The 12,473-nt window shown below is 37.3% G+C and overlaps 1 protein-coding gene across 2 annotated transcripts in view; it reads right to left on the reverse strand.

Moving 5' to 3' along the window:
- LOC121633726 (MAM domain-containing glycosylphosphatidylinositol anchor protein 2-like) overlaps window positions 1-12,473 on the reverse strand; it is a 226,127-nt gene that overhangs the window by 116,160 nt on the left and 97,494 nt on the right. For both annotated transcript variants that reach the window (XM_041975923.1, XM_041975921.1), the window contains exon 4: window positions 6,401-6,597. In XM_041975923.1, coding sequence (XP_041831857.1) covers window positions 6,401-6,597 — 197 coding nt within the window. The remainder of the gene's footprint in view (window positions 1-6,400; window positions 6,598-12,473) is intronic.

Raw genomic sequence — 12,473 nt, forward strand, 5'->3', positions numbered from 1 at the left:
AAAGACAAAAGGGAGAGAAGAGGAGAATTGAATATATATATATATATATATATATATATATATATATATATATATATATAAACAAAATACAAATGATACTTTTATTTTTCTAAAAAAAAAAAAAAAGACAACTAGCTCAACACTGATGGGTGGATTACTCCACAGAAAAGGCCTGCAGTATTTTCGGTGCTGAGCTCCAGAAATATGGATGAGCTCAGTAGGGGATCTCTCCACAGAAATGGCTATCTCATGGAGAATTTGTGTTTGATTCCAACTGGGCCTGTCAGCCACAAGCCTCACCCAAAAGGTTATGATGAGGATGTAACCCTTTGATCTGGCTGACTCCGGGGTGTGGGCGTAGGGATGAGGAGGCGAGAAGGGAGGCAGATTAAAACATGAGTCAGACACATGCTGCAGCCGTCCAAAAAAAACATGGCAGCCACTGATGTCTTTCAAACCCTTTCATACCCACGGAGGCGCAAGGATAACTTAATTGTATCACATTAGCCACGGAACCCACATTCCACCTTCTTTATTTTCTGTCACCTCCTTTGCTTTGAAGCAGATACCAGGGGATATGGTTTGTAGTAATCTGAGTACAAACTTAAGTCAGCGCAGGGGGAAGGCAGCAAGTGGAAAGGAAATCCATTGGGAAAATCAAAAAGCCATGAAAGGAAAAAGAAAAGTCAAAATGCATTAAACCAGCCAGACTGAGGGGAATGGTGATCATACTAATGAGAATATTGACCACTAAAGTATACAAAAGCTTCAAGAAAACTCTGTCCAGCTTCATTTTCATGTTTTAATGTCATTTTTGGGAACAAAGAACCTAAACCTGAACTTGAAATCTTTGGCTGTTAAGACCAAATGAAAGCTACACTAATCTGTGACTTCAGAGAAAGTGACATAGGTATGTGAGGATAAAATAGATAGAATTTTTTCTATTAAATTCTGAAAAGAACCATTTTAGAAAATGATTTAAAGCTGTTATTATTTAATTAAGTAATACTTCATAGATTAGTGCTATTGATACATAGAACATTGAGTACTGTGAAATACTGTGAAAACAAAGATCCACTAACATGACATATTAGGTTTAAGTTATATTAGATGTTTTTTTTTAGCTTCTTTGGTTTATTATAGACCTTCCAGTACACAATTGGACTGTCCATGTGCAGGGATAGGCATTCACATCAGTTAACACCCTTCTTGTTACCATTTTCAACTTATTTAATTGCTTATAAATCTCTTTACAGAAAAAATAGCTAACTTCCTAATGGCTCATGGGACACAGGTAAATCAAGGCAGTGCAACACTATTATACCAACTTAATGGACATCAACTGCATTCAATAATATTGTTAAATTTAGAATATAAAGACCCAATTATGAGATTTTCTTGAAACATGGGACCAGTTAAGTTTTCAGACAAATTCAGACAAATCCTCTAAGAAAAAGTCACATCATCAAGAGAATGAAATAGACCTTACACAGTCGTGCTATTCTCTAGCACGTTGTGGGAAAATAAGGGCACGAGATGTGAGAGCAGCAGAAATGACAAGGTTTCTACATTAAAACTGCAGCTCTGAGCAGCGGTTTTATTGTCCAAACCAGTTCTCTGTACTGAGTTTGAAATGCTACCACTGCATTTTTGCAGCATCACTGGGAATATAAAACATTTGCAAGGCTGAAAAAAGGTGTAGAGGGTAGGAGGAAATGAAGAATAATGGAGGTAAGAAGGTATAAAGCTGAACCTAAAACAAATCTCTTCCACCAAAGCAGAAATCAGAGGAGAAAAAAGTGGACTCTCAGCTGTTGCTTTTATTGGGTCCTCTACGAATGAGCCCCTCTATTGACTGAGGAGGTTTTGGGCAAGTTTAGACATATTGTACAAAATAATAATGACATTTGCTATTTCTATAGGCAGGATTGTTTTAGGATTGTTAGAATCATGCAATCCTAATCTCTGGGAGTGGAGGAAGCCTGGTTTGCAACTCCATTCTCATTCACTCATGTCATTAGTAAATTATCTCTACCATGTTCTAGATCATAACTCAGAATTCATATATCATCATCTCAACAACCATCTCCATGGCGATAATTTCTGTCCTAAAACCAGCAGATGTGATGACTGAAGTTAAACAGTCAACATTGATGAAGAAACTGATAAAACTGATCTGGATAAAAACAGCTTTTTCCTTTTATCATTGAAGTGTGAGTGTTTGTGCCGCAGTGATAAAAGTCCTGCAGCAGCATCACCCAAAGTAAACACCTGCTGATAAAATACATCATTGGCTGTTTGTTTTACATATATATCTATTATATATATATATATATATATATATATATATATCTATATCTAAATCTTATTTCTATTTTTGACCTGGATATCTGTGAAGTGTGTTCTGTATATAATACATTTGCATCTTGTATTTTATTCCTAACATGGAAACTTGACATGTTTTGTTTCTTTCTGAGCCCTTCTGTACTTTTCTGATGTGATTGTGAACTTTACAGGTCTGTCTCCTAATGGGGGACTTATGCTGAAAGGCTGATGTGGTTAATGCTGAGTTGGGCTGTGCTGCACATCACTAGTGATGGGGGTTAAAGGTATTTTTCTTGTTATTGTGACAGGTCTTTGTTCAGCAGCATTATTTTCTGTGAACAATCTCATTTCGTGTCCAGTTACTTCTAGTGATCTTGAACTGAGAGGCGGGTGTAACTGCACATTATCTGTGATGGGCGGTAGACCTAAGATCTTTGTTGTGATCTTGGGTCTGTTTCTGCCTCAGCTTTTTTCTTTAAACAAACTAGTTTCTGGTCTAGGTTCAGCTGGGGGATGTGGCCTTAGAGGCGAATGTGGTGTAAGTTCATCTGGTGTGAGCGGCACATTATCTGTGATGGGCGGTAAAAGTTGATTCATTGTTGTGATTTTGGGTCTTGTTTCAGCACTAACTGGACCTGCACTACTTTTAGGTCCAACAGAGTCTTTGGCGTGACAGGCTAGGGGTTTATCTGCTTTGAATACTTTCTCTGATTATCTCTTTGACTAAACAACATCTAGATTCATTAAAACACAGTTTCTGATTTGTGAAACCTTTCTTCTATTTGTGAAAATGCAAATTAGGTTCATTTTATGACGTTTTTGGCATCTGGACTCCTTTAGACCAGGTCCTGTGAAAAAACTACAACTCTTAGACTCTTCAAACCTGCACTTGAAAAGTCCTAAACAACATCTATATTCATTAAAACACAGTTTCTGATTTGTGAAACCATTTATGATGCATATTTATAGCTCATTCATTCAAGGTTAGTGTCAAGTTATATTGTGACTTCATTGTTCAATCCCTGCTCTAAATTACTGATTCAAATTAAATGTGGTTTAAAATAAATTATTAAAGGTCCCATACTTTCTAAATGTTTTCTAAAAGTCATTTGACTCCCCGTAGCCAAAAAACAAGTCCCCAAACTGAAAAAATCCTGCTTCCTCTCTCACTTGCTTGCTCCACTTTATGGTGAATATACGTTTGAATGGGTGAGTCTGAAATCTCTCCCCGTGTGACGTCAAGACGGGAAATGAACACTCTCCTTAGTTGTGGATACCGCCATTTACCCGTCCCCAGCTGACTGAGCCTGCCCTCTAAAAAATCCCCGAGTGGGCGCCATTGTTTTTCCTGCTAATGCGAAAGAGCAGCGAAGCAGGCAATTGCTCTGTTGATGGCTGCATCAGAGAAAAACAGTTTTTTTTTTTTACTCCCTTCATCTGAGCTAGTGTTAGTTTTGTTAACAAAAACTAAATGAAAATATTCTTGTCAACGCACATTTTTCACTGGATGAAAACTAGACTAGATGAGACCAAAACCCATTAATAAACAATAACTGAGACTAAATCAGATGCATTTTAGTGGACTAATAAAGACAAGATGAAAATGTAATTCACTAAATAAAAACTGGACTAAAATCTATCGACATTTTAGTTCACGAACAAAGACGAGACGAAAATTATATTATATTATTATCGCCAAAATTCGTGATTTATTATTTTTTTTTCTTCATAAATCTGTACTACTGGTCACCCTTTATGTCTGTCTGTAGCTTTACAAATATTTAACCAAAGATATAAGATGTAAAACACCATACCAAGTTTGATGACGTTATGTCCAATTATACAAAAACCATGGAGTTATTCATTTCTTGAAAAATGCTGTTAAAATGTTTGTCTTCAGGCTACCATCACAAGAACATTTGATTTGAATTGGCATCAATATTAATATAAATAAATGCATGTAAACATAAAAATGCCTGCAATTATTTCTGCAGAAAATAGGATAGCTATGTTTTAAGTATGAGTTTTAAATGGATTGTTAATTAAGTTTAACAATGTTAACACTACTCGGCAGCCATCTTTCTCCATTTGGCCAAACGTCAATTTCTCTCTTTCTTTATTTCCTAAGCCTCTTTTCCACTCTCATGTCCCTCATTTCTCATATACTTTCATTCCCTCTGATGCCAAAGCTCCATGTACAAATAACATTCAACTCAATCAATTCAAAAACTACAATTCCTTCACAAGTGACTAAACAATCTCAATCAGTTCTTTGTTGAAGGCAAGAAATCCCTTTTAGGACAAAGCTTCTCAATTTTTAGACAGTAAAGAAAATCCACTTGCTAGACGGACTTACTTTCTACATCTGCAGTTTCTCAATATGCATGTAAACCGTGAAACTGGGTTAGAGAAATCTAGTTTAGCTATTCATTGGGTTAATGAGTACACGTTTCATTGTTCTACTGTCTCATTGTTGGGGAGAGTCAGCCTTGATGTAGGTTTGAACACAAACAGAACTCTTTTTTCTGGCATAGAAAGGTGAATGAAACTTATAATATTTTCTATAGCACAATGTTGTCTTTGAATGAAAATTTAGATTTTTTAATAAGAAGCTGAAGGGTTACTTAAATCTGTGGAGAAAATACACTTTGTTGATAACACTTCATGCTCTTTACTCATTGCCAAACAAAAAGGCTGAAAAAGGTTGTCATTTGCATATTTGCAGGATGAGATATACATTCTCAGTATATTCCATCAAAAGTGTATTTAATATTATTATGATTGATGCATACTCTCATAAATTTGTAACCACATTTGTTGGGGCACAAATAAAAAAGAAATACACAAAAAATTAACTCCTCAGCTATAATCATCCTCCCCCTATATACACCACTATGTCATAAGATTCTGAGCTGATCCAAACTGAGATGATTTACAAAATACTACTGGAACTATAATGAAAATGTTTGCTAGATTTCCCTTTATTCACTACTTTATTTTGCTTACGCAGCCTCAGCTGCAAGTTTTAGAGGATCCAACACTGGCTTCTGAATAGTAATGAGTTCTCTTTGAAAATGTTTTTCATGTTGTAAATATGTAAATTATTCCTGCATCTCTGGATTTTCTTTAACAATTATTCCTCTGTGCATTTTTTAACACTTATATTTAAAATATACTTATGATTTTGCTTGTTTTGTGTTTTTCTCTTTGTTTGTTTTCCAAGGTGGTCACAATTATAGGTAAACCTATGTACTAAGCACAGAGTCTTGAATATATTTAGAAAGAAATGCAAATAAATAGGTTTCATTAATTACAATTTAACAACCAATGTCATTGCTGTATGCTGACCTGGAGACTGAGTGTTAAAAAAAAACACCCCATTAAGTGAATACATGTTATCTTTAAAAAATGTTCCTAGATAGGATACTGTCTTTATGGGAAAATATAGACAGAGAAGAGACAAAGTAAAGCTTTTTAGTTGGGCAGTAAAAGATTTTGTTCTTTGCAACGCCCATAAGCTAAAGAACACTCTTCCAACCTACTGGCAAACATAGTGGAGGCTTCATCATAATGTGGGCCCCCTCTGTACTCCTCCTAGCATTGGAGGCATTTAATTTATTAAACGGAGATCAAGGCATTTTAGCCAAATAGTTTCTAATATTAGAAAACAATTTTTGAATCAATGGTCCAAAAAAAAAAAAAAAAAAAAAAACATTGCTCAAAAGATCTTAATTGTGTTTAAAGCTATTTTCTTTGTATATTTTTTATTAAAATATCTGAATAATAATAATATTTTGCCATTGTTCAATAACTGATACAACTATTTTGCAAATAGGAAAAAGGTATAAAATTCTTTATTCATAATTAAAAATTTCAATAACTGAACCAAACTCTGCTGTAACAGCAGTTTCTTGCAAAAAAAAAAAACACAAAAAAAACCAACTTTTTTTCTAGTTGTATGGCACACATCATGACCGCAGATTACATATCAAATAGTAATATTTTAAGGCATTTAGCTGTTCCTTTAGTTACCTAAGTTAAGACGCACATCAACATCACGTTGGCTCTGTCTTACCTGTGTGAAAAATGGTTCATAGATTTCAACGCCTTTGTCTGAGCCCTGCGTCAAGACCTCTCTCCCACGATGCCAGCTGTAGCGTACAGGCGGATTGGAATTGGCCACACAGCGAAGGAATACAGTCCTCTCATAGTAGAACTGCTCTTTAGCCTCTCCTATACTCTGGTGCACTGTAACCACCGGGTCATCTAGGTCTGTGGAAAGATCACAGAAGAAAACTTTCAGTAAAGACATTTTCCAAAAGTTGAGAAAGAGCAAGTCTGGACTCAGTCAATGACATTCTATAATAATTATTTGTATGGCAGAAATATATAGAATCTTAGTGCTTATCAGTTAACAGAAATGCAATCTCACAAAATCTGTGCTGTTTGCTTGAAGTTAAAGCTCTGGCTGAAAGGATCAGAATTCTCATTGCATTAGAAGAGCTGGTTATCGGCATGCACTTTGGGGTCGATATGATAAAGGAGGTGAGATGCCCACTACTTTAACTACTTAAGTCAATAGGATGCAGCCCAAGGGCACATTGACTTCCCAGTCAAATCGAGTTGCTGCGTATGCTCCAACCTGCACTCCATTGTGAGCTTTAAACAAGAGAAAAGATGACAACAGCTGCACACAAAATGATGTTTGATGTCCATCACTTCAAAGGATTCTGTTTAGCTGGCCTCTGCTCTGATTTAGACACTCTGTGATTTGACACATCTATCCATTTCCCAGCAGATTTGAGGGAAGTTTTACCCGAACGCTAGACAGCTGGTTATTTGAGAAAGCGCTTGTGGTTGATTAAATGGATTCAAAGTTAATCATCTTACTCGGCTATCGCATTAAGCCCTTGCAAATGGTGTTCATCATAGTGGTGGTGTCTTTTAGCATGCTAATACTCGCCTTTTAGATTATGTCCATTTGCACGCTCAAAGAACATGGGGAGCTAGCTGTTTCCCTTTCATCTCTGACCAAGATGCAATCAGTTTTTAACACAAGCAAAAAGGCAATTTAAGGAACAGGATAAGAGAAACTAATGCAAGTTATCCCTCCTGCTAAAATTCAAACCAATAAAGGCTGACCTTTCCTATATGAAGGGGAATGTGATTGAGTGTATTAATGAGCAAGTTAGTGTACCAGCAAGGGAGCAAAAAGGTGGATGACTGTGCTGGTGGGTAAATATGTGTGTGAAGCTTACAGTAAATGAATGCCCAAATCTTTAATGATTATAGGCCTCCAGAGAAAAACTACACACACACCTCAGGTTTTATTAATGGATGGATTTGTTGCTTTTAATTTGGGAGCTTTGGCCCACTGTGGATTTGCTGAGGATCAGGTCCTAATCAAGGTGCCTGCAGGCCACAGTGCACGGCATCCAGCTTGGACGCACCAGCTAGAGAATGCTGATTCCTCAGTTTCATTAAAGACGTGTTCTGCCCTACAGCCCCTTAATCAAAATCTAGCAGCGGTCAATACTTCATCCAGGATCCATTACAGTGTCTCAGGTAAGAGCAATTACCTTTGAGGAGGGGGTGGGGGAGACAAAACAGGGGTGGGTAGGGGGGGTGACAATGCTGCAGAGGAGACAGAGCAATTGCGGGGCCGTTTCAGAGGGGCAGATTGGTCTAAGTAAATACACTGATTCATTATGGAGAAGAGGGAGAGAGTATGAAACCTACATCTTATCTGTGACTCGGCCCAGTCTCATCTGTTTCCTGCTTCAAATAGTCAATTTACCAACTCTGGCAAAACGATGTGATTCATTGACAGCGCTATCTACCTTGGGATACACATGTCTTCGAATGCCAGTACCTGTTAAGACGCCATGGTGACAAAAATGAGATTGTGCTTGTGAATGTGTGCGTTAGGTGTGGACTGGTTTTAGCTATTAATAGGGCCAAAATGACATGCAGAGAGGAAGTGGATGCTAGAAGCGTAGAGATAAATATGGAAATATGGAAATGTACGCACTGGATTAAAATTTGATGAATTTCAAACAAAATTCCACCTCCACCATCACTCTTTCTCCCGTAAGGATGTTGTGTGTGTGTGTCACTCTTGTGCAATTAGCTTCTTAAGTCACGCTTGACTGATTGTGAAGCTTAAATCCTTGAGCCCAGAGGAAAACTGTGCTGTACAGGCAGCCTGCGCCAGAGTTGTTAGGGTTTGTAATTGTAGGTTTATGGCTTCACAGGCCGGTAAATCTTCCCATGTACAGCTAAACGCTCCAGTGCATTAACCATAGCATCACTACTGCTCACCTCTACCAACCAAGACAAGTCTCAAATCTCTGGGTTTCTCTGATATAAAAAACATTGGAGGGAGGGGGTGTAGCATGACATACAAATGTGCAAATGCTCCATGCAATGCCTGCGTGACTCAGAGGAGGTCTCACAAGTGCGGCATTATAAAAACAAAAAAAAAAAAACCTCTGACATCCAGTTTATCTGCAACCATTTCATTCTCTAAAGTCAGAAAACCTCAAACAAAACCTGAAGATGATGATATTCCCATGTAAATACCAGAAAGTTGACTACTACTTTAGAGGCCTACCAAAACATTTGTTGGACAAATAGGTGCAGCTGAGTGGTTTGAATAAAAGAAAAGATGAAAACTAAAGAAGACGCTTCATTATCACATCAAACCTTGGCTCATCCCTTTCATGTCCCATCAGTCTCTCTCTAAAAAAGCAAGAACCTGCATGAAAATATGTGCATTACTCCACTCCACTTATCCACACACACACACACACACACAAATATACCCACATTCAGACCTTTGGGGCTGTCCTTTAGCTGTTAATTCAATGCAAGTTGACTTTTTTTTTCTTGGCTTTGATCTATTTCAGCCAAAACACCTGATTTTCTGAAGTCACCGGAGAACGGTGTACCAGCCATCAGCCATGAGCGACACAGTATGCAAATAATTTCACCTAATGACTGTCCCAGCGGGAGCTGCTGACCCGAATGACGTTTGTGCCTGTCATGAGCAGGAAGAAGCCTCTTATGTCACAGACAAGCAATTTGCTTTATTTTGTCTCAAGACAGCAAGAGAGGCAGAGTAAGGTATGAAAAAAAACCAAAAAAAAAAACGGGATCTGAGAGCATGTGAAAACATTTTAAGTACTTCTCTCCAAATGATTGCAGCAAAACTCTATGTTCCTGCAAACCTCAATGAGCTTAAGCCTCGATTCCTCCATCACTTTCAAGCCTTCCTAAAGAAAGTTCTACAAGCTTTTTAATCATGGGGGCTAATTAGTTTTTCATTCACTGTTATTGCACTTTGCTTAGTTTTTGTTAAGACAATATGACATGGTGTGATATGTTGTGTCTAACTTTAAGATCTAGGAACAACAATATGATTTTATTAACAGTAGATCTGAAATACTTGCAGAACAAATGCCATCTGATACCAACAAGAAGCTTCCATGTGAAAAGAGCTGTAATTTTTTTTACATAGTGGAAATAAGGAATTACACTTACTGCTGTAATATGCATGCCGAAGTACGTAGTGGTTACATTTAACCTGGAGTAATAATGATTGCCCTAGCTCTTTTAAAGAAACTTATATAAATCTAAAGTGTCTTCTGTAGTACAACAAATAACTGCTTAGCTCCAAGACCAGCTGCAAGTTCATTATTTCAACATTACCGGCTTTGACCTCAGCTCATACCACAATCTCTCTTACTCCACCTCTCTAATTCTTGCTTGTGTACATAATTTTTGGTCCTTAATCAACAAAGGAATAATGTGCAAATATTCGAGTCTGTTGAACACTGGGCTGCACACGGTCTCGATCAGTCAGTAGCTGCACTCTCCATTTTCATGCATGTTCTGTATTTTAAATGCTCATTGAACATTCTTTCTTATTCTTCAAAGTTGATCTTCTCTTCAAAGTTTCTTCAAATGATGAAAGCCAGAATATCACTGAAGTGTCATTTACCTTGAAGAAAAACATGGTGCAACTTGGAGTGGGTAAATTTATATACAGTCAAAGAGTGGGTGTGACATGAAGAAGGATGCAGAAAGAAATCTTTGAAAGAACCTTACTTTCAGGCTTCTAATATGAAATCTGAAAACAAGTCCATATTTACATAATCAGGGAACAACAAGGAATTATTCTTGCTAGCTGTTGAAAATGTTTTTGTGTGAATACCTGAGTTTGTATATATAAAGAATCTCTAACTGGAAACTCCAGTTAAATAATACAGTGTAAAAACGCCATAAATAGCTTACAGCATCACAGTGTTATGTTCAACACACCACACTGAATAAGGCAGCACAATAAAACATGATGTATTGTTGATGGTGTGTAATTTCCATGAGCCAAACATTGCACTTTATGCATTTCTATTGTGCAGATCAAAAGGTTAATAAGCTACATTAGCGATATATGACATCTATCTCAGGCAGAGGCTTCTGATTGAACATGTGGATCCAACATGTAATTTACTGTCAGAACATTCGCTTTCCCTCCATCTCGCAGCTCTTTGGTAACAGTGACCTCCACCTCATGGATACACTGCATGATAACTGCCTCCTGCTAGCTGGATCTATTTAGTGTCAGCTGTTGCTTCATTCTAAAGTGTGATTGTGGTGGCGGATGGATGTGTTTGGAAGCTGGGTGAGGGCATGATGCATCTATTTCTGCAATAAGTCCACTCTGACGGTGGTGCCTGTGTAGCAGAGATATCTCAGTGAAGTGAATATCATTCTCAGAGCCATGAAATATGAGCGGCATCAGCTTTATGTGCAGCACTGCTCTTTCTCTCGCCCAAAAAGAAGGAGAAGAGAGAGAAACCAGAGAGCTTCATCACATTCATTGTGTGACATCCCAATGTGACAATGGAAATGATAAACAATGATCAGCCACAACATTAAAATCACTGACGTGTAACGTGAGTAACACTGCTTAACTTGTTAGCAGGTTCTGCTCGGAAAATCTGCATCCTAGCAGTACAGTTAATGTTACCCTAACACTTGATTTATTTTGCCAACCAATTATAATTCCCACATGGCAACAACACTTCCCTAGAATACTGGTCTTCCCTAGCAGGACACCAGTGGGCCCAAAATTAACCTGTTTGGACCACATAGAGTCCAAAGTGTTAACTGGCCTCAAAACTCCCAAGACACCAATCTCATGGGATCAGAACAACAGAACCAACAGGATGCAGTGCTATAGCCCTGACACGACAGACTCCGGGACTTTGTAAATACCACAGAGCTTTTTAGGTGGCATGAAAAAAACCTAATCATACATGGTAAAGCACAGCATCATAAAGTAAAATGCTTGTCCCTAATAAACATGCTCATTTATTATTGATAAGTCATGCACACAATATGCAATCTGTGTGCACAAATAAGTTATCTGTGTTTTATGATGTAAATTATTTGTTGGGCTTTCAAATAACTTTACAGAACAAGGAAGGTGATGATTCTCTTACTAATTGGTGCTCATCACCATATGGTATCTGCTTGGCTAGCTTCTCTTATCCTATCATTTAAACTGTACTAATCAACACATAAATAAATAAATAACAGGCTGTTATTTACTGAATAATACCATGTAGGTGCGATGGGTATAAGTGAAATTGGAGAAATTGGGAAACAATAGCATACCTTACTGGTTATTTGGAAAATACACATGGCAAAGAGCAATAGCTTATGATAATTTATGCCTATAAAACAGTCACCACCTATAAGATGGCCTATAAGAGTCCTCCTAAATCTAATCTATGTGCATGCAGGCAGTATGTTCACACATACTATAACCATGATCAAGGTATTAACCTCTATTCACAGCTGTTAGCTGTTTACATTGATCTATTTTCAATCTAAAATAGATTTTTTTTTTCACTTGTTAGATTTTTTTGGGTAAAATTTCCTTTACATCTGTGCCTTAGTTGACTACTCCTCCCTGTGTAAGCTCTATGTATTATACTTCTCTGTTGCTTGTTGAATTATATTCTGAGGCCAAATTTTACAGTGTTTTTTGTTATATTTTCCCAGGGATACAATACAAGTGGATTGCATGGTTCTGCAGAATAGCACCTTGTCCAAGTTGAATGAAATAACAATGATCTGTC

Source organism: Melanotaenia boesemani, chromosome 22 (genome assembly GCF_017639745.1).
Source record: "Melanotaenia boesemani isolate fMelBoe1 chromosome 22, fMelBoe1.pri, whole genome shotgun sequence".
In the NCBI taxonomy this organism is placed as follows: Eukaryota; Metazoa; Chordata; class Actinopteri; order Atheriniformes; family Melanotaeniidae; genus Melanotaenia; species Melanotaenia boesemani.